The sequence below is a fragment of the Penicillium subrubescens genome (assembly GCF_028828155.1).
Source record: "Penicillium subrubescens strain IBT 31985 chromosome Unknown utg000001l_segment0_segment0, whole genome shotgun sequence".
NCBI lineage: Eukaryota > Fungi > Ascomycota > Eurotiomycetes > Eurotiales > Aspergillaceae > Penicillium > Penicillium subrubescens.
The window spans coordinates 1,300,366-1,322,189 of NW_026643151.1; the positions used below are offsets into that span (position 1 = coordinate 1,300,366).

The window sequence follows — 21,824 nt, forward strand, 5'->3', positions numbered from 1 at the left end:
GTTCTTTGAACCACACGCTACGATTCCGTTATGGCTTCACGGTATGATATACTCTTAGCCGGTTCTCTCCCCTTCCTTTGCAGGACAGATCTGCGCACTTGGACTGGACTCAAACTCGGGCTCGAAATCAAAAATTTAGCTAACATGGCCTTCTATTGCGAGCAGATTCCCACGCCAACGAGATCCTCGCTCTTCCTCCTCCCTCTTCGACTCCTATGGTGGCGGCGACTCACGTCCCGCGAGTAGATCCCCTGCTCCGGCGGGTGGATATGGGTATGGAGGGTATGCGGGACCAGCAGTGAATGCTTATCCCAATGGGAATGGGAATGGCAGCGCGAGTTTTCGGAGTGCGACGCCTGATAAGAAGTACGTCATTTCTTTTCCAGGATCCAGGGAATGAAGGAGGAGTGTCCATTTGGACGACACTGCTTTTGTTACGGCTTGGGTTGGATATAGTCTAATCCGTTGTTGTAGGGGCCACTATTCCGATGCTGTGCTCTCTTCGCTTGAATCGCAAAATGATGCTGAGGTGGAGGGTATTACTGCTAAAGTGAAGATGTTGAAAGATGTAAGCATCTCCCAGACTGCTGCCGCATCCCCAGAATAAGAGCAAACAAGCCCCGGTTCTATAGTCATGTACTAATTTTCTTTGGTTCTAGATGACGATAGCCATCGGCGACGAAATTCGCGATACTACATACCTAAACACCCTCGAGAATTCCTTCGAGAGTACCCGTGTACGGCTCCGCGGGAATATGAACCGCATGCTGCGCATGGCGGAGCGTACTGGTGTCGGGTGGAGAGTCTGGTTGGGCTTTTTCGCTGCTGTTTTCTTCTTGTTCTTCTATGTCTGGTTGTTCTAGGGGATTATACGCTTTCGCAGCACGCTCAAGCTGCGCTTTATATGCAGGGGCTTTTGGGTCTTGCGGTTTATTTAATTTGTTGATGGGGATTTGGTGGAAGAGGTGTGAGCTGCTGCTACGACGACTGGTGGCTTGCCGTTGCACTTGGGAATGGCAAGGCATACTCCTAAGCTGATTCTTACTTGCATGATTTTCAATTGGCCGCGGCGTTTGGGTTGTTATCTTTGTTTCTCTGTGAACTCGTGGTTGGAACTCGCCACGAGCCCTTTGATTCTTCTTTGGTTACATGCTGTCTTGGTCCTGTCCAGCTTCTTGCGCTGTATCGGTGCCAACTTGCCCACAAGATGCTGGTGCAGTGTTTGCAAGCTTCGACTGGCTAGAAGATCGGGTTGCTGGCCTTCGAGGATGTATAAGTATATAATAATGGGATTTGCACATAGAGCGGCCGCTCTGGAACTACATTGGAGTAGAATCATGTCCATTTCTTCTAGTATGTTCTCTTTTCTGCATCTATCTTGCCTCCGTGACTGCTTGATTCACTCAGACTTAACATATGAGAAAATTGAATACTTGCTGGATGTTCATCTCTGTCATGCCCGATGATGCTACTCCGAGTCTTCAAGTCATGAGCCTTACCACTCTCTGAGAGCCACTCATCCTACCTGAATTCCCATGATCACTTCCTCAATTTGAGACAAGATATGAACGTGGTAGGTTTCCATGTGGAAGCGTGGCCGCGTCGTTCCTCCAAAGTGAAACGTGAGATGCACAATCGAACCAACACATGGGTCTCAAACCTTTCATATGGTTCACTTGGTGGAACATGGCTGAGGGATCACACCCCTTCTAGATCGTATACTACCACTAGCTGCCATGATACAACTGCAAACCCCTTAAGTATAAAACCTCGAATCAAGAGCTCGATGCTCGTCAAACCCTGAACATAGCGGTCAGGAGGGCTTCTATATCCTGATAACTTTAATAGTTTTTACGAGCATGTGATACCTGTACAGCAGCGTGTCCGAACAAGGCTTTCTTGGGATATTAAAGTCATCTACAGACTTGAGAACCGGCTTCTATACAACAACAACAGGGGTCATATCTCAATCCGAGTTCAACCAAGCATCACACACCAAGTCAATTTCCTCATTCTGTGTCAACCATGTCTGCGACAAACTCTCAATCAGGCATCAACACCGACCCCGAAGCTGGCAGTCAAAGTCGAAATAGAATTGAAACAGCTCAATACTTCGTCGGCAAGACTGCAAGTCTCAATATTCTCAAGACCAGTGTACAGCCCGATGGCCAAATCATTGACTGGATCCCCATTGAATCCCAGGGAGAGATAGCTTCCCCTCCACCTCTCCCTGCATTTCCTTTCCATCCATCCCCCAATACCAAAGTCACCTCCGAGCCCGATTGCCAGCAGGCAACCGGCCCTCTCTTTTCGCTCGAGATGGAAGGCGCCGAGAAAGGGCCCGGTGGAACAGTACCAATTCTACGACAAGACCTGAAACTCTTAAGCAACAAGCCAACCTTGACACAACGCCTAAGCGAAACAGCCCCCTCCACCAAGGGAAAAAGAAAGCTTCAGTCCATGGCCACACTGGTACGCCAGGGCTAGACAATCAACAACATCGGCACCCGCAGAGACTTCAGTTGCTACAAAGCCGCAGTCCAAAACAGACAAGATTTCTCATTTCTCCAAACAGCAGTCATAAAAACCAACGTTCCCACACCGGGTAATCCTTCTGAACCTTGTGACCAGACTATCGAGGTTGGATGGATCATTTATCCCGCCCAAGTTGCCCATCCTCATTCATTCACCTTCTTCAATACGAATGGCTACACTCAAATCTCCGATAACAAGGGCGGTTGGAACACCGAAGTCAAATGCTGGGTACAATACGATAACACCATTTCCCCAGGAGCAACGATAGGCCCTCTCTGCGCTGACGGTGGCCTCCAAACCATAATTCCTATCAAGGTCCCCCTTCATGAGGGGAATTGGCGGGTCTACGTTATTGACCGCTGGATCAGGTATTATCCTGCTTCTTTATTCAGAACCGACGTGGCCGATCCTGCGCAAACTCTTGCGCAGGGTAGTGATCAGGTCAGTTGGTATGGGGCGGTCTATCAGACTGATGAGACTTTGACTTCGACCAATATGGGGAGTGGAGAGTGGCCGTGGACGAGGTTCACTCATTCGGCATTTATTAAAAATATTACTTGGATTGATGCTGATAGTATTTTGCATGATTATGATGGGACTCAGCATTCGATTGTGTCGGATGAGGAGGGGTATACTATGGAGACGCATTATAAGAGTGGGTTTGATTGGTGGCAGAGTTATATGTGGATTGGAGGGCCTGGGGCTGGTGGGAAGATTGGGGCTGAGAGTGAAAGGACCAAGGACACTGAGGTTGAACTGCTTTAGCTTGTTTGTTTTCATTAAGTATTCCTGATTTTCCTTGATATTGTTTATGCTTCTTCAATCCCATCAAGTCCTCGTTGCATGCTGCTCATGTTGTACTGAATTGACTCCACTGACGCTCGTAGAATAGCCTGGGGCATTACTTGGGCCGTCACTATAATTGAGCATTACTTAGAAAGTCAAGAACTTGTATGACCTATTATCAGCGGATGCCAATGACTCGGTTTCTCGTGCCCCAATGTTTAAGGGATATGCTTTCCAGTTGTTATAGAACATCGATGTGCCATAGAGAACTACCCACTGAAGAATGGTATACTGATAGCTGTGAATTTCGTACATGTTGTTGGAAGCAACCAAGGCCAAGCTCGAAAAAATATGTTGACCCTAGTCTCCCATCTAGAAAAACGCCATAGCCCAATGCAGACTCTAAAAATGAACCACCCCGTGCCACGTAAACGAAGAAACAACACCACATCAATTGAGGCTGTCCCGAGGACCACCCACACGGCGAGGATAATGCCGACCAAAGCCGCTGCGTCGACTACTCTGACTCGTAATCGAAGCACGTAGATCATCTTCCTCAAACATCATACTGCTCGAGTCAAATGCATCACCCCCACCACTCCAGCGATTAATAAACCGCCGCTGAGCCTCCGTCTCGCCCTGGACATCCCGACGCATAAACGGGGGAGGCGGTAATCCACGACTGTTCGGAGTACTCGTGCGGAAGTTCTCCAAGCGCGGACGCGTGATACTCCCCTGTTCTTCATCTTCATCCTCGTTATCAAGCTCATCCTCAGTATCAGTATGCTGCCACTCACCCTCCTGCTCAAATCCATCCTCAACCGCATCAGGAATATCATCATCCAAATCACGGCTGAGATCCTCGCTGCCTGCAGCCTCGGGAATATCCGCATCAAGATCGGGTTGGTTATCAAAGTCCTCGTCGACTTCTTCCTCGTACAGATCGGACTCTTCCTCGTAGTCATCATCGGGGTATCCCTCGGGAATATCATCGTCCAGGTCCCGCTCCATGTAACCCTCCTCATCGCCCAATCCATCCTCCTCGAGTCCCTCTTCACCCTCTTCGACAAGACCTTCCTCCGCCTCGGGGATATCATCGTCCAGGTCGCGCTCCATACCCTCTTCTTCCTCGCCCTCTTCGCCCATCGTCATCCCCACATCATCGGGATCAACTGCGGCAGCAGCTTCCTGTTCGGCAGCTAGCGCTGCGAGTGCTTCTTCGCGCTCGGCCTCTTCTTCTTTCATGCCCAACATGGTTTTGGCGCAGCCGGCAGGCCGGATCCAGGAGTAGCCGAAGGAGGCGATGTTATTCTTGCGCGAGCGCAGGGCGCGTTCTTCCGCGTGTAGAGCGGCGAGGGAGTTATTTGGGGCGCGTGAGGGGAGGAAAGCGCGGTGGTTGGTTGGAGCTGAGACATTGTTGCGACGGTTTGGGTGATGGCTTGGAGCGTCGTGGTGGGGTTGTTGTAGAGAGGAGGAGCGGTAGGGCTGAGAAGCGCCGAACCAGAGTTCGTGGGACTGATTGTTTCTGTTAGACTAGTCGGGGATATGGTGGGCGTTGGGGATGAAGCTCACGTCTTGCGGGGTGAGAAAGGGGAGTGAGAGCATTCTTGCGCTGGTATTGATGCGTGACCTGGTAAAGTGTAGTGGAATAGAAGTAGAATCGGGGAGAGACTCGGCGCCGCTGAGTAGTTCTCCTCTGCAGCGCTGCGCGTGTAGTCGCGAGGTTGTTGGCGTATGGGGGAATGCAGTCCGCGGCGGAAGCAATGATCAGAGGGGATAGCTCTGGCGCACTCAGGGTTGTTCGGAGCTGGTGGAGTACGGTTCTCCTCGCAGTCAGGCTTCACGTGATTTATAAGAGACTGCCCACGATCTATAAATGGTGTGATTTTGAGCAGTTATTTGAATTGGAATCGTGAAGCTCTCAAGTAGCGGAGGTTCAGCGGGCAAAAAGTCGCAGGCTCCACTGCCAACCAAAACATTGCCGCAATTGCGGGGAACGGTTACTACTGTACTATAGGAAAAGTACATTCTACGACCATATTTAAGAGGGCTAATATATCTATTTTTATGTTATTTTATCAAAATCGTCATTCGCTTACCTAGATCTTGGCCATAATCCTCTTTTTATTATACTAGAAAATATCACCTATTGATATCAAATTATTTCCGAAGAAAGACTGTCTCAACGTGAATAGTTGAGAAACCATAGATACTTTATATCAGTCTCAAGCATGTAGATTTCAGCTTGGTCTATATGTATATGACCCTACTGCAAGACTCTAGTGTACTGCCCTGATTTCCGTGCGCCAGCCTGCCTTAATATCTCTGCAATTTGAAGATACCCCCGCTCTTCCGCCTCCTGAAGAGGACTTTTGCAATTGGAATTTCTTGGCACCAGATTGACATCAGCATTTGCCTCTATCAATGCTCTCACAACCTTAAGATTTCCATCTGCGGCTGCTGCTTGGAGGGCTGTTTGGCGATCCCCAAATTGTCCTGTCCAGCCGGTTGAAGGCATATTGACATCTGCATTTGCTTGTATCAGCATATTCAAAGCCTCAAGATGACCAGTTTTCGCCGCCGCGTTGAGGGCAATCTGGCCAAATACTTCTCCTGGGCCGCATTCACATCAGCATTTTCCCGTAACAATGTGTTTACAACCCCAAGATGGCCACTTCCAGCTGCTGCTTGGAGAGCCGTTCGTCCAAGGTCTTGAGCTGGAGCTGCATTGATATCAGCACCTGCCTGTATCAGGGCGTTCACAACCTCAAGATGGCCTCCTCCAGCCGCAGCTTGATGGTCCGTTCGTTCTCGATCTGGATTTGGAGCCGCATTTATATCGACTTTTGCTTGTGTCAATGTTTTCACAGCCTGTAGGTGACCTCCCTGTACTGCTGCTTGGAGGACTTTCTGAGCATTGAATCCAGAAATTTGATTAATTCGGGTATCATGGCGGCCGCCAGCTTGGATCAGGTACTCGATGCAATCTTCACACCCTAATCTCGAAGCAACGGCTAGGGAATAGTCACAAAACGTAAATGTGGTGGTCCGACGGAGGGATTGTGAAAAAGGTGGCAAAATATCTCTCAAGCCACAGTCATGTTCAAGTCGGTGGACAACTTCCACAAGGATATAGAGGTTCCAATGGTCACCCTCAGTCAAGGTTTGGTGTATTGCGCAGTACCAGAGCAAGGTACGGTGCTGATGCGTTAATAACCACTTTGACCTTCTCACGTCAGATCGGTTGTCAGCTTCCTGATATTTATCCCATGGTCTCCTTGCCGGTATATCACTGCCCTCGACACATTGAGAGAATAATCGCCAAATCTTGCTACCATTCGGGACGTTTAATTCTCGCAGGTGATCGATCCAATAGGTCTGCGCATAGGGCAGAAAAAGATAGCTCCTCTGGCGCCCATGCTCCAATTTTGGTGCTCTTGAGACTTCAATTATTTTGACGGTCTGTCTTTCTACCTCTGCAGACCGTAAATGTCGTAGGTGTCGACCACGAGATAGGATCTCCAAGGCTACCTTTCTCCCAACGCTAGGAAGAGGCAGGACACCGAGTTGTAAGGGTTGAATAGGAGTATTGGAGCCCTCCCATACTCTTGCTAGCTGACGTTTGGAATCAGTGAAATCGAGGTATGTAAGGCAAAGAATTCCAAGATGCTGATCCACGTCTGCCACGTCAATTGTGCCAGAAAACTGGTCCATGCTTGCCAAAAGATGCTCCTTAAAACTATGGTGAACATAATGCACTGTGCTGTCCTCTTCATCAACGAAAATTAGCCCACAACAATTGCTGATGACTTGGATCATATCATTGGGGCAGTTTCCAGGTTGATGGGATTCTTGCTCTGGTTTAATCCCAAGAAGGTCTTCGTATTCAAGAAGCGTTAATGATCGTTTCAAGAAAGCACAGAATCGCAGCATGTCGGTTGTGTTTTTGACATTGGGTTTGCTCGTCACGCGACGGAGCTTCTGATCATAAAGCTCAGCGAGACCCCGAAGCAGTTGGGTTAAAGCTACGGAAATTTCCTTGTCACTTCCTTGTGCGCAGAGCTCTTCAATAAAGAGACGAGTCCAGAGAATCCTGCAAATAGGATGGACAATCAGTGAAAGGACATAGAGCGAGAAGATTGTAGAGTTTCACTGGGTACTATTTTCCACCTACATTCCGTCTGACCCATCTAGTAGGGCTTGCGATATAGTAGCTATGAGCCTCCCGTCTCTCAGCTTCAACTTCCCATTTTCCAACAAGCGACTCAGCGTTACATCGATGTAAAGTTCCATGCCGGGTTTGACCTTATCTTCAGTTACCGAGATCCTGTACTGTGGTTTGCCCGCACCGAAAAGCTGTCCCTCGATATCGGGCCGGCTTGCGATGAAGATTTTCAGAGTGCGAGTGTCACTTTGACGAAGGCGCGTGAGATTCAAGATGACTTCATCGCATTCTTTTTCGTCGCACTCGTCTAACCCATCGATAATGAGATAGAAAATCTTGCCAGGTTCTAAGCAAGACAACAATAGCTCAGTCACCTCCATCGTATCGAGGTCCTCAGTTCTGTCATGTAGGGCTTGAAGATCATCGAACTGATACCTCAAAATTTGACTCTCTAGTAATTGACAGGCCAAACTTCCCGTGATATTCCTTGCTGACAAGGTGGCTTTGTTGTCAGCGCAACAGAAGTGGTGGGATATAATCTCATTAACATTGCGTGATCCGTGTAATTGAGAAATCACGTTCGACGTAAGGACTGTCTTGCCAACTCCCATTGCACCTGAGCACCAAAGTATGGTATTCCAGTGCTGCGTTTCCATTGACCGAAGATATCATCTTGGCATAACCACTCTGCTGTTCCCGAGACTCGTTCCCGAATCGCCTGTTTCCATGGCGTTAAGTGATCGATTGAAGTGAGATTTTTTCGAATGCGGGAGCGCAATCTTTCGGAATCTCTTTTCAATTTGGCAATGCGCCACTCATTCGCTTCGTCATCTTGTTTCCTGGTGGTTTTGTAAAAGTCGAGACGAAACCGTGCGTCCTTTTTGCTGTCGAACTCCTGCAATTTGATTGCGTCCTGATTGGCCTTCAGTGAAGCAAATTGTATCTCACGAGCGACGTTTTTCTCCGACTTTTCCAAAAGTTCAAGAAATGGCTTAAAGTCGCTTTCGAAAGGACTAAAGAACGATGATATCATCTACTTGGCAGTCTGTCCGCGCGAGATCTCGATGATCTTGATGCAAATGCGAATAATAATCGCATAAAAGTCGCACAGCTCATTTTGAAGCTCGACGCATCCTGGATACAGACCGCCGAACTTTTCATAGATTGGACAAAGCTTGCTGATTGACATAATCAGGTTAGTGACTTTTTCGAAATAAGAAGCCACATTGTTCGCCGTTAAAATGGCCATCTTCACACTTCCCCACACCAGGGCGGCTATTGAGGGGTTGGAGCTGACAAAGGTGTCCGCGACGCCGGCGAACTGCTGCGTCTTGTCCAAGAATGTGCATAGTCGAGATCCCATACATCTCATAGTCGTCTTGGATTTGCTTTCATCGATTATTCTCACAAATTCATTGATGCTCGAAGGCCCCGGTGTGGTAGCATTAGCTTGGTACTGCTGCATTTCTTCGTCTGTCAGGGTTTGTTTGAAATCCGTCAGTGCCTGCACAAGAGACAAGGTGGGGTCTCCCCTTGGTACTCGTCTGGAAGTTGCAACGAGAGCCACGAGAGACCGTGATGCCTAGCAAGGTGTATTCACGCGCGGGAGATGCGAAGGGACGCGAAGTGGATAGAGAAAGCGGGAGGAGAGGAGGGGAAACGAGATTAAAGCAGAATACTTGTCGATTGCACAGCAAAAATCCGAATCAGAGCAGTGAAAAGGTGAATTTGGGGGCTGAGGCTGAGCTTCTGTTTGCCTTGCGGCCAAACCGCCTAATAAATCCCAGAAAAAAGCAATAACTAGTTACATAGAAGTTAGTAGACACAAATTTCTTGCAATATGGTCTACTACTCACCTTTGTGAGAAATAATACATGAAGAATAGGGTTGCTATTGGAAATCGTCAAAAAAGATATGACTTATCATACTAACGATGCTGGATGTTTTGTATTGCAAAAGCTGGCACCTAGACCTTAGATATAGAGATTCAGCCTCACGGGAATGAAATGCTGCATGACTTGACTTGACCCTCGAAGGAATATCCACAAACAACTTAGTTAACGAAAACTTCGTGAAACAATATACCGTAATTAATTTTAGTAATGATAGGACTACGTTGATAGCCAAGGTTAATACATTCTGAGGTATCACTTACAGAGCATAATATGCGACTAGGTGTGATGGAACACCAATTTTCGCACCTCTAGCTCCCTAGGCCACACCACCTAATCTCTAATCATTCTGCCTGTTGTAAATCCTTCGCCAAAACAGCATGAATCCATGATATAAACGGATATTACTTAGAAGGTACTTCCTCCTAGCAGGCACTGGAAGGGCACTTCCTCACACACTCTAAACCAACAACTAGCATCTTAACGCATAGTACAGTGGGGCCCCATAAGTGAGACCCTGGCAAAAATGCAGAGCCGTCTTAGCAGTCACTACGGAAATGGTGTCTTGCCATCAAGAAAGATGTTTCAAAAGAGGTTCATCAAGATCTTTTAAATAAAGTTGTTTGAACTATGTCTGGTTGAACTGTTTGTCTGGTTTCTAGTCTCAGACTCTGGACTGCCATTGTATATACCACGGTACCTATGGACATGATCCGCGGACCAGCTAGGATTTTCAGATGACTTCGGACGCGGTCATCTAAATGTAGACTATTTAGGTAGTCCCTCTGATTTTAGATTGAGCTCTCGATTTTCTCCGTCGACAACCACTACTTTAAAGCCATCAAGCTCATAGTGCTACCTATCCCATACGTCACCAAGCTTCTTATCTACCTCCTAGCCGAACTCTCGTGCATGGCTCATAGAGGGTTGGGACCAGGATACCACTAGATGGAAATGGTATCATCCGTGCGGTATTTAGGAGATGAAGATTTCTCAGGCCTTGGAAAGAAAATTGCTACGATAGATAATGAAAAGTATTCGGCTGTTTAATAAGTCTCTGAACTTCAATTAAATCTTATTCTTGCCTTTCCAATAATCTTCAAGAGTATGTATTTGCATCAAATTCATAAGAGCACTCATCGTTTGAGACAACTATGTATTTGACAATGATAGACATGACTTGAAAGACATTCCGCACTAGGACAGAAGCACGGAAAACGCTTCTAAAATATGCTAGAGTCCACGAGCTCACGTTCAGTCCAGAAGCAACAAATCCCTGCGTTATATTATGCTTAGAACCTTTTGCAAGAAGTGTGCTGGGCATAACACCTTAGATTTCAATTTCATTACAATGTGTACTAATACCTAGGTAGCTGGGAACATCTAAACGCACAAGCTAGAGGTTCCTCTTGTGGAGTGACGAGGGCGATTATGGTGTGTATTCTCTTCATCTTCACTCTCTTCATCTTCACTCTCTTCATCCTCGCTCTCTTCATCCTCGCTCTCTTCATCCTCGCTCTCTTCATCCTCGCTCCCTCGATGCTCAATTTCTTCATTCTCAATCTCGTTATGCTTGCTGTCTTCGTGGTCGCTATCTTCATGCCCGCCTTCTTCATGCTCACTGCCTCCGCCATCCTCACCTTTACTCACTTCATCTCTTTTATCTTCATTCTCGTCGTCCTGACTGAGATCATCGTCTCCACCATTACTGTTGTTATCATTGTTGTCATCACCGTTGTCGCACTCGTTGTTGTCACCATCAGTGCCCCCATCCGAAGACCGCAATATTTGATCCGTCTCCTGCTCTTGCTCTTCATTGGTACCCGCACCTTGTGTGGGCTCACTGATATTATTTGGCAAAAACTTCTTGTTCAGGTTATCAACAGCGTCCTTGACTTCAGGATCTTGCCCAAGCCAACCCTCATACGACATGGTCAGAAGCTGGGATCGATCCAGTTTTGCGTACTCGTCAATCCAGGTGCGTGCCGCAATCTCAGCAAATGGATCATCAGCAATGACAATATCAGATGGCGGGTATAAACCTCCATGTAAAGCGCGGAGTTTCTGTTCGAACCCTTGTTCGCCGACTGCCTTTTCGTAAAGCTCGCCGGTTTGAATGCTCGCGCTATATTCCACATCCTTGATGTAGACGTCGGATAATCGGGTGCAAGATGAGAAAGCCATTTGCGGGTATTGCTGCCTCAGCTTCAAGCTGACCTCGATCATAGCTCAGTCAATGCGACAGGCCAAAATGACGCCTGCGTCCGTGATACGGGTGTAATCCTTGGGATTCACATGTGCAGCTTTCTCACTCATATCATAACCTAAGCCCAATCCGCTGTGGACAATCTCAGGTATAATTTGGCCGTACCTTGGAATTGGGGTTTCGATAAAAGATGTGATGTGTTTGACAGTCGTGTCATAAAGAAAGTCGTAATCCAACAGCTCAAGCCATTTATCTGCGGTGGTGTCTTCGAATTTTGCTCGTTTCTTTTCCAGCGCAATCTTTATTATGGGCCCAGGCATAAACACGATGATCATGCGCATGTTGAAGCTGGTCTTGATATTTTTATCCCATGCAGGTCGTTGGCCCCGGATCTGTATCATTCTGTCGCGCGAAGCCGTGAATATCTGCCCGTGCCCTCTCCCGTGCCCGAAGGCGACCGAGGTGACCGGTTTCGTATGGCCTTGAAGCACGTAATCCGGTTCTCCTGTGTCGGCTTTCCAAATTCGAATTGTTTCATCATCCGAGCCCGATGCCAGCTGCATGCTGTCGTCCGAGAACACAACCGAGTTGACTTGTTCGTATGGCCGTCGAGCGTGTAAAGTGGTTTGCCCGGGTTGACTGCCCAGATTCGGACGGTATTGTCATGCGATCCCGATGCTATCTGCGTGCAGTCGCCCGAGAATGCAACAGAGGTGACAGGCCCGGTATGGCCTCTGAGAATATGATATAACCGACCTGACTCGGCTGCCCAGACCCGGACGGTGTTTTCATGAGACCCAGATGCCACAAGCATGTCATCATTCGAGAACGCCACAGAGGTGACTGGCTCCCAGTGATCAAGTTTCAGGAGCAGCTGGCCTGTTTGAGCGTCCCAGATCCGGGCTGTCTTATCATCCGACCCCGAGACTATCCACTTCCGATAGTCTGAGAATGCAACTGAAGTGACTGCTTCTTCGTGGCCCCTGAGAGTCCTTATATGGGGCCCCCGTTTCGGCGTCCCAGATCCGGATTGTTTTATCACAAGACCCCGATACTACCCACTTGCATTCAATATTGCCTGGAAATACAACCGATGTCACTGGCTTCTCGTGCCCGGTGAGCGTTCTGATAAGTTTGCCCGTGTCGGCCTCCCAGATCCGGACTGTGCTGTCATGGGAACCAGACGCAATTTGCATACTTCTGTAATTGGATGCGACAGAGGTAACCGCATCCTCGTGGCCTTCGAGTACTTCAATCAAGGTGCCATTGTCGGTTGTGCCAAATGAGTTGACTGCATCGAGAAGGGCTTGACCATCGGAGTAGCAGTAATTATAGCCCTTCAGGATGACGTCGAGGTTGAAAAAATGCCGGTAACGGAGCCATGCAAGCATCGGGGCAAAGTCTTTGTCTCTCAGGTCGAGTTGAAAAGTGGAGTTCTCAAAGAATTCCCAGAGGGCTACCCCATCGTGTTTTTCCTTCCACGGGTAACTCGGATCGTAGTTTGATAGCAACTTTGCAAGGCCCGGAATTCTCGCCATCGTCTCCTGGTATGAGCTCGCGTGGTTATTCGTCTCCAGATTGACACCCCTCTCCACGACAATAGTTCCAATGAAATCAACGCCATCAGCCTGACTCCACCTCCGGGCTATGGCTGTAACACGAGCTCCAGTCGCATCATGAGCTAGGAAGGCCTTGCGTGGATTGTTCGATCTATCCGCACGTGTGTGCGAACGCACATCTAGCTCGTGGAGGCGTAGACCTAGGCCCAATCCCTTGTCTATAGCAAGTTCTGTGTTCTCGGAAACCTTCATTGCCCGATCGTACAATCCGCGATGACAGAACACGCCACTGAGTCTGTTGAAGTTGGACTCGGTTTTCCTGGGTTGTCCGTAGCTGTCTAGGCCGGTGCGGTAGAACTGGTAGTCGGCATCTGAACTGGTGAAGTTTATCGCACCTATTCTACCCAACAAACCCGTCCTGCAATACTTGTGTATTTGCTCTTCCCATTCATAACCCGGGGAAGTGGGTATGGATTTTCAGTTTGTCTTGGCTGGGTAAAATAACCCGTGTTGGGTTCAGGATTCGGGTCTTCTTGCGAGGCCATTTCTTCTGATCCAAGAAGAGAGTTTAGCAGCAACAAGGACTGAATGGTTCAGGCGTTGAAACTTGAGCAACGTAGTTTGGTTGAAGGTTGTGATAATAGATCTGTGAGAAGCAAATACTAGACATTTAAATAGTCTCAAAGAGATTGAAGAGAGTGATCATCCTTTCAGATTGTGTATATTGGGATGGGCAGTATAAGCAGATTGCTCTGCCCGGCTATAGTAGTCAACCATATGCACTGCTTACCTGCAGTAGGGCGTATGCATTGCATTGCTCACCACTTATGCACTGCCCACATGCAGTGAGGCTATTGTAGTCGATAAGTACAGGAGAAGGGGCCGTACCTGGGCGTAGTTTGTACTTGATACACTCAAACCTTATTTTAGCCTACCAATCAATCCCAGCCACCTAGCACACCTGACACCTAAATTGGAACCAGAGTTCTCATCACCATCCATTAAAAACTAGTTAACGGATATAGTGTACCATGGTGACCTGGTAGGGGCGGTACTTTTGATGTGCGAGACGGGTTGCTCTCTCTGTACGAGTAGTGTACAGTGTTATCCACGAGGCTGACTTTTGTGAACGTGCAAGTTCTGCTACCCTAATCCCGAGGGTTCGGTATCCTCGTTGGTTATTTCATAGGTTTTATTCTGCGGCTTTTGGTAGAATTTTGCTGTTAGTTTATCTTTGCCTGTCTATAGTTGGAAACGAAGAGCCCCCTCCACCAAAAGGAGAAGCGTGGCCATTGGTATTCTGCATCGAGAAATCGGTGGGGAGACTGATAGCTATTCGATTGTTGGCGAGGCAGAGATAACGAGGGTTCCGTTGGGGTTAAGTCGCATTATTCATACACAATTCACTTTGATAGACAAGGGACAGAAATTAGTTTCCCCTCGATTTTAAGGTTCCAGAATCCGTGTCAAGAACAATATTTGACACGTTATACCATCTTCTCACTAGATCCGCTCTCAGATTCAGAAGACCTTGTGCGAGAAACCATTAGCCGCTTCCTGCTCTTTTGGTTTTCTCTCCTAGCCCAAACAACCCATATGAGGATAGTGATAACAGTCAAAGGCACCGCCACTACCCAGTATATCCAAATACTCGGTGATGCTACCAGAGAAGATGTCTCGTTGCTTTTGTTGCTGGTACCAGGCCAAGAAAATATGTCCATGCTGAACAAAGTAGCCACAAAGGTAGCCGGTAGGTAAACAATGCCAAGAATAGAGATTGTTCTCATGGCTATGCTGTCGCGCTTCCCGTCTATTGCGATTGCGGCTGTGTATTCTGCGTCGCTTTGCGTGATGACACTCAGCATCTAAAGAGTTTAAAGTATCAGCAGTTATACATGTGATTGAAGTGACCTGACGGATAAGGGGAGACTCACATAGCTAGTTTGGCTCTGAGTTCTATCGCTCATTTGCTGCACCTGTGACAACAGCATCGCAGTCCGTCTCCGCACATACTCGACGTCTTGGCGAACCATCCGCTGTGTAGCCTTTAAATACTCCGACAACTGCTGATCCTGGTGCTGGGAACTGGAACTACTGTTCTGTCCCACATCGTGTGAAAGTTGCCCATCTAGAAGGCTCGCATCAATGGCTTGGATAAGCCACTCTCCGCAATCCAAGCAACATCGGCCAACATGTCCAATGATAGCGATATCCGTTTGGCAGTAGCCTAGCTCTTGAATTGTTCTTTTTGGATCATCAAGGGCAGGATACTCATCCATACTGGGACGACGCCCTCGATCCAACCTGCCCGGATTTCCAAAGCCCGTTTGTCGCTCGATTCCCAGAATGGTGCAATCGATGGTATTACGGTAGACTTCGATGTGTTGATGGTGCGAACGATAGAGGGCAGAGACATGAAAATAGGGGTCGATACATTGTTCCGGTGCCGACAACAGGGTGTTGAAGACAGCGTATTCATCGAAGAGATGGTGGTATAGGACGTAGGTTGTGCGACGAGAAGGGTCGCAGGTGACGGACACACAGTCGAAGCCTGTTGTGCGCGAATTGGCTACTTTCATGACAAGGGATGATCGACCGGAATGGTGGAGTGTTGTCAAAACTCCATTGTTAGACAGCCATATCTCGATCGTGCGCGGGTGAAGATTCCATGAATCTTGGATCTTCTGGAATGTCTCCTTGGGAACGGACAGGGCGAGTCTGCCGGGCCGGACTCGGGGAAGTGATATCGCTTTGAAGTGCCATAGACTGGGATTATCAGCATTGTCGCTTACGATAGCATCGTCCCGAGGATTTTGGAGACAGCCTTCAATTTGGTTGAATTGAATTCTGTCCTCTAGGATGTGCGTGCGTTTCCCCGAATCATTTGAATCAAGCGACAGCGAACCTTTCAAGACCCTGATGCCTTGATGTGGGGTCATAGAAGGTTCTGCCCAAGTGGCTAGCTTTTCCTCTCGGGTCTCCATATCAGGTCTCGGACCTTGGTTGGAGATAGCGGGGGATTATTTCTCGAGCTTAGGTCTGAGTTAGAGAAATCCGACTGAGGGGAGCTGGGCAGCAGCCGGTATGACGTGCCACCAGGGGTGGGGCTCAAGTATTTATCTATAATATGCATGGGTGCTGCTTATTTTTGAGCAGATATGTTAAAGGATGGAGAAGTAGAGAGGCTTTCAAGGGCTTGATGGCGTGTTGGCAGACTGGAAATGTGCGCACATGGTGCCAGCTGAGGGGTGCAGGCAACCGGTTGGGCGTTTCAAAGTGGCCCGCTATTGGCTCGCTATGCATCGCCTTGATAAAAAGGAAAAAAATTGCCAGATGATTGATCCTTCAATCTGGGCTGACTACTCCGTACTAGAATCTGCCTCGTATTCTGAAGGCGCCACACAGCCCCATATTATCGGACGACTACGTGGCAACTACTTCTTCACACCATCCCCATAATCTATAGGTTCGTAATTCAAGGCTCACCAGGCAGCTTCTGTAAGGCTAAGTTGCGCGAGCTGTGTAAACTAAATCGAAATCCATCCATAGATCCGTAAATGGGTAGGTAGAACTAACCAGGCAGCCAGTCAGACTTCGTGAATCGTCGAGGGCTTTTCAGAGGGTTTCCAAGCCTCGTCTACCCCTTCCGCGACCTAGTCAGTTGTCTATGCGCAAAAGTGCTCATAGGAGATACCAGCCATCTCTTTGGACTAGCCGTTTGAGAGACAGTCCGATGCTAGGCGAAGGGCGACCTTTCTTCTATCATCTGCCACAACAAGGCTTGTTGCGACCGCCCAGTAACCGTAAAGTTTCCCAATTACAACTGGCATCAACTGACAAAAGGCAAGATAAGAGACAGGAAGAAGAAAAGGAATGGATTCCTGAGAAATACTTTCAATCAACCCGTTGATAGGCTTGGGTATATTCTAAGCCAGACAAATCTTTGTTTCTGTCGAAGAGTGGACACGGCACACGTTTATTTTGGCGACTTTGTCACTTGAGCGAGTAGGCTACTGTGGCGAATGTACTTGAGCATTAGGGACAAAAAAAGTCATCAATATCCAATGAGCACCCTGGTTTTTCAAACATGGTCAAAGGCAGAATAAATTCTATAACTGGTTCATTATCATTTTTGACCTTTTCCCGGTCCCATTTCTGAACCGGCTGTTAGTGCCCAAGGAAACAGTTCGCAGGGAATACGGGCGGGAATCGTATTGATCCCCGCTTACCCAATACCTTAATACCCCTGCTATATAGCATTAGAGTGACGGAGGCTCGGCAAGTGCATTGATCTTGAGCTAATGTAGCTTACTTTCTACTTTCTTATGCATGCGTCTTTTGGACGTTCAAATTCTTGGGGGCGAATATCGAGTCAGTGCCAGCGTTGAGATGACACCAATTATATGGTGATTGTCATCATTTTCAACATGACAATTACCGTTGATGATTCTCTTGTCCCGAAGCTCTCTCAACTAATAGCGATTATTCTCTATCCTGATTTTCACCAAAGTGACGACTTTATTGATGCACGAGCCGGAAATTTGCATAGTAGAATGGCTACATAATACCACAAGCCTCGAGCACAACCTGATCTACATAATTAGATGAGAATCAAATAACGATTTGGCACATTTACAGCATAGTATTATTGGACGCGTGTAATAAATAAACACAAACCATCAATCAAAAATCAAGCAAAATGAACACAGTTCAGCAAATCCAGGAAAAAATCAAGACAAACTGGTAAGAAAAGATTAGGAAGAGGAATTGATCCCAACACGCCCTTCCGCCTCACCCGTGAAAAAGATCACTCCCGCAAAACAACTTGCCCCTTTACCCATCATGGTACTTATTTCCTTTCCCACATCCTCTTCTTCAAAGGTTTTCCGACAGTCTGGAAGGCCTGGATTATATACGCCGCACTGGCCTCCGGGGTTCTCTGCACGAAGAGCGCTCCCATCGTGACATAGAATACGGCGACAACGCCAACAAGAGCCCCTTGGAGCCCCTGCATAGCCTTACCACGCGAAATATACAGTGCAACGCCAAGGCTTTTTTCGTTCCCGGATGCAGATGTATTCAGCAGCGCATTCATACCCTGTAGAGAACCGAGGCACGTCACCAATACGAGAGCAAGCGAGAAGGCACTCAAAGTGATCGCCGTCACTAACATTGCCTTGTATGATCGCTTTCTGGATGTACCTGTTCGGGCAACAAGGAGCATAATACCTGTGATGAAGAATAGGAGGATATGGAGCAGGGGAGGTTCACAGAAGAAAACATTCTGCCGGAGGTGCTTGGCTTGTGGGAGGGTGGTATTCAGGAAGGACTGAACGTCGGATTCGGCGACAGAAGAGTTGAGGTACAGGGGCTCCCAAAGGTCTTTGCTAAGATTATTCAAATCTTTGCGGCGCATGTTTGGGATACAGTGGGTGAACGTTTGTGTTGAGGAGTTGCCGTTTATAGAGGATATTTCAGCCGCTTTGGTGACAGATACGCAGCCCCCTGCATAGAGTGAGTTAGCACGCATATTTCCCAAAACTATCTCTAATAAAGTAAATATTGGGCTTCTCTCTACTTACCAAAGTAGCCCACACGAAGTGAGATATCGTATGTCTCGTTTGTCGAGAGTTCAGCGAGGTAAATATCATTGGCATTTGCCGTTTTCGAGACACAGCTCGTCATCATGTACACTGGATACCGTTAGCGATACACCATATTACGCAATTCTTTCAGACTTACGACCCAGAATGATTGCCACCAGATAGGAGACAATTGCCAGACACGCGAGTAAACATATCGACCCCTTTCCCTTTCGCTTGACTACTCCGCAAAACTATTAGCCTCATTATCGTGATATTGTAGCCGTTATCAGGGAGGTCAACTCTCTTACCTGGCTTTTCAAAGACGACTGTTTGTGTCTGTGGAATGGGCGTATATGTCGGTGCATACTGAGAGCCCACGGGATGAGGAGCGGAAAGAGGAGTGGCAACAGGAACGGCGCTCGCAGACGAAGTTGGCTTTTTCTTGCCAGAGGTCTTCTTTCCCGTCTTCTTGCCTGCCTTCTTCACGCCATCCTTGGCCTTCTTTCGTGGAAGTGTCGAGGGGTTGGAGGCTTCCATGGTAATAGAATAGAATATCTTAACAGGCTGTCTCTGATCAAATTTAACGGCTGTTGATAACTCTTCCAGTCCTAGGTATTAGACACCTATATATACTCTGGCTCGATTAACAGGAGTGCGTTACATCATCTGGACTGCAACCTCATCACCTAGGTTGTATATCTACTATCACTCTGTACCACATGTAATATATCCAAATCAATCAAATCCACGTTTTTCCATTGGACTGGTGGGGAATGCGGCTCGCCCCGAAAGTCAAAGCCTCAGATCCAAACATAGAAGTTAGTTTGTCGATCCCACACTGCACACTGCGATATCCAATAGTGGTGGGGCGCGCTAGTCCCAATATACCAATAACACCTACTTTGTTTGCTACATTGACCCTTGTCATTGCATATCCAATGCCTGCCTGCAGCTCGTGTTTTCGAAAAAAAAGCAATCATGGGAACCGCGTTTTCGAGGGGCCAAAAACAAGGCTGGGCTGTGTTCAGCCGCAACATCGGCAGTTAAACCTGTATGCTTGATTAGCCTTCCTCTAAGTCCGTACTTTGAGTTGGGTCACCTTGACAAAACGTGGCTACTAATGCTATATCACGAGCAGATATGAGCCTATATTTAGTATCGGGCTTTGAACCTGCAGCCGATGCACTCGGGGCCCGGCTGCTTCAAGACAATCACGGCAGATTGTGGTGTGGTCGTTTGCCATAGTAATATGGCTGATGTGCGGCGAAGAATGACTATGTTGCAGATTCGGCGAGGCTAGATTACTCCAAAGTAGGAGAGGTGCATTTGGCCCCTTTTTAGAAGGACATGGGATATCAGATTTTGGGGGGCGTAGCCCGTGGGTGTGATAGCACTTGACTCGACCTTGGAAGTTCGATGCGGCTCGACAGCAGTGCCGCTCTCCCAACATTGTTTCTGGAATGTAGACATCATCTTAACATGGCTCAGTAGCTCTGCCACTACATAATCCCCCAATGCCCCGGTGCACAAGACATCGATTGCAACTCCTCCCTCCAAAGCGTTTCAAGGAAGTTTACATGAGTCAAACCCTCGACATGTCTACATGTAACGCACCCGTCTATCTTAGCAAAAATGACCTAACCGCAAGGCTTGTGTGCCACACAAAGCCTCCACAGCCCGATAAACGCGACGGGACCACCAAGGCCATCGACATTATAGCTGTTCACGGCCTGATCGCTTGGGAGTCTTTTGCCGGCTCTCCTTTCTGGTTGTATGATTTCATTGCAAAGGACATCCGCGGAGCTAGGGTATTCACATTTAACTACGACGCTAAGGCAGTCTGGTTCCACGGAGCACCACTGAAGAGTATCCAAGACGCGTCTAGGGCTCTACTTGAGGAAATCGCTGCTATCCGAGAGGAAGCACCAGTGGCACGGCCTCTGGTATTCATCTGCCATGGCTTCGGTGGCTTTATTGTTGAATCGGTGAGTCTTTGATTCAACCCATGCGTTCCTTCCATGGTGGGATTATGCGGTTAATAGATTGTGGGATCAAGTGCTTGAATGAGGCATTCGCAAATGAATCGCCATCCCCAAGCATAATCGATTATACTCGGGGGGTCATCTTTCTTAGCACGCCACAAAGGACGTCGCCAGAGGTACCGTGGGCGACGATCTTGACTCGTTGTGCGATAGACAGTATGCCTCCAGGTTTGAATCCGGCCGAATCGTCAGCTTTGGAAGGCTTTACCTGGGCAAACAGAAGTGAAGATATTTTGCGTGATATCTCCGAAGGGTTTAATGCAAAGGTGACCAAGAAAATGAAAATATTTTCTTTCCACGAGGGTGTTCCAATGCCAGCGCAGCATGAATGTGTAAGTTGGCTTATAGTCACTTTGTATATAGGGAGCGATATACTAATACGGCACATAGAGTCTGGACGAGTATCGCGCGACTCTTGGCCTTCGTCGCGAGAAGGTCCTGGTGATGGCGGGTTGCACTCACCTGTCTATGGCAAATTTCCCAGACAGACACAATGACAACTACAAAGCAATCATATCTGCCATCAAGAAGATCCGAAAATCGGCATCAGAAGATATGGTACCCGTCTCGACTGTGCACCCATCTCAATCTGGGCTGCCCAACAACGATTTAGAGATCCAGAACCCATGGGTTAGTGAGGCATCTCAGGCCACGACTATACATGCCGTCCAGAATTCTCCGATCTTGGGCCGACAGAATATCAATTTGCAGAATACAATTGCGGCTACCACAAACTCACCCATGGAGAACACCCCATTCTCACCGATGCCAGTGGATTCGTCGAATACCCGTGACTTTGGCCATGGAACATCACCAAATAATATGGGCATGTCCAAGCAGTCAACAACTATTCTGGCAATAGTCAGGAGGGTCTAGTGGCTTCTGCCACGGCATGTTCTGCCAGTCCGCAATTGCCTCAATTCGATCCGAGCATGATGAAGATTCGCAGGCGTCCTGTCGGTCAGCCACCCAGCCCTAGGCCAACACTTGCACCAGCCAAACCTGGCAGACCACATGCCAGTCCGAAACCAAGCTCGTCTTTTCACGAAATAAA

General features: G+C 48.0%; 8 protein-coding genes across 8 annotated transcripts; 4 read left to right on the forward strand and 4 right to left on the reverse strand.

Annotated features, from left to right (window-relative positions):
* Positions 1-30: 30 nt before the first annotated feature.
* On the forward strand, positions 31-863 carry N7473_000388 (SNARE domain- containing protein; the record flags this gene model as incomplete). Its single annotated transcript, XM_057146328.1, has 4 exons — positions 31-41; positions 166-366; positions 475-568; positions 660-863. 4 exons carry the CDS (start codon positions 31-33, stop codon positions 861-863), a joined length of 510 nt encoding a protein of 169 aa, XP_057014214.1.
* Positions 864-2,025: 1,162 nt separating this feature from the next.
* On the forward strand, positions 2,026-3,300 carry N7473_000389 (neprosin family prolyl endopeptidase; the record flags this gene model as incomplete). The annotated part of the gene is made up of 2 exons (XM_057146329.1): positions 2,026-2,472; positions 2,632-3,300. The coding sequence occupies 2 exons, from the start codon at positions 2,026-2,028 to the stop codon at positions 3,298-3,300; spliced, it is 1,116 nt and encodes a 371-aa protein (XP_057014215.1).
* Positions 3,301-3,771: 471 nt separating this feature from the next.
* Positions 3,772-4,926, reverse strand: N7473_000390 (uncharacterized protein; the record flags this gene model as incomplete). The annotated part of the gene is made up of 2 exons (XM_057146330.1): positions 3,772-4,836; positions 4,894-4,926. 2 exons carry the CDS (start codon positions 4,924-4,926, stop codon positions 3,772-3,774), a joined length of 1,098 nt encoding a protein of 365 aa, XP_057014216.1.
* A 945-nt stretch (positions 4,927-5,871) lies between these two features.
* On the reverse strand, positions 5,872-8,951 carry N7473_000391 (uncharacterized protein; the record flags this gene model as incomplete). The annotated part of the gene is made up of 4 exons (XM_057146331.1): positions 5,872-7,414; positions 7,496-7,832; positions 8,147-8,499; positions 8,596-8,951. The coding sequence occupies 4 exons, from the start codon at positions 8,949-8,951 to the stop codon at positions 5,872-5,874; spliced, it is 2,589 nt and encodes an 862-aa protein (XP_057014217.1).
* A 1,858-nt stretch (positions 8,952-10,809) lies between these two features.
* On the forward strand, positions 10,810-11,418 carry N7473_000392 (uncharacterized protein; the record flags this gene model as incomplete). The annotated part of the gene is made up of 1 exon (XM_057146332.1): positions 10,810-11,418. The coding sequence occupies one exon, from the start codon at positions 10,810-10,812 to the stop codon at positions 11,416-11,418; it is 609 nt and encodes a 202-aa protein (XP_057014218.1).
* A 3,212-nt stretch (positions 11,419-14,630) lies between these two features.
* Positions 14,631-16,127, reverse strand: N7473_000393 (uncharacterized protein; the record flags this gene model as incomplete). The annotated part of the gene is made up of 2 exons (XM_057146333.1): positions 14,631-15,008; positions 15,078-16,127. 2 exons carry the CDS (start codon positions 16,125-16,127, stop codon positions 14,631-14,633), a joined length of 1,428 nt encoding a protein of 475 aa, XP_057014219.1.
* A 1,865-nt stretch (positions 16,128-17,992) lies between these two features.
* Positions 17,993-19,265, reverse strand: N7473_000394 (uncharacterized protein; the record flags this gene model as incomplete). The annotated part of the gene is made up of 4 exons (XM_057146334.1): positions 17,993-18,648; positions 18,726-18,836; positions 18,886-18,966; positions 19,037-19,265. The coding sequence occupies 4 exons, from the start codon at positions 19,263-19,265 to the stop codon at positions 17,993-17,995; spliced, it is 1,077 nt and encodes a 358-aa protein (XP_057014220.1).
* A 977-nt stretch (positions 19,266-20,242) lies between these two features.
* Positions 20,243-21,646, forward strand: N7473_000395 (uncharacterized protein; the record flags this gene model as incomplete). Its single annotated transcript, XM_057146335.1, has 4 exons — positions 20,243-20,713; positions 20,862-20,926; positions 20,991-21,102; positions 21,161-21,646. 4 exons carry the CDS (start codon positions 20,243-20,245, stop codon positions 21,644-21,646), a joined length of 1,134 nt encoding a protein of 377 aa, XP_057014221.1.
* Positions 21,647-21,824: the final 178 nt, after the last annotated feature.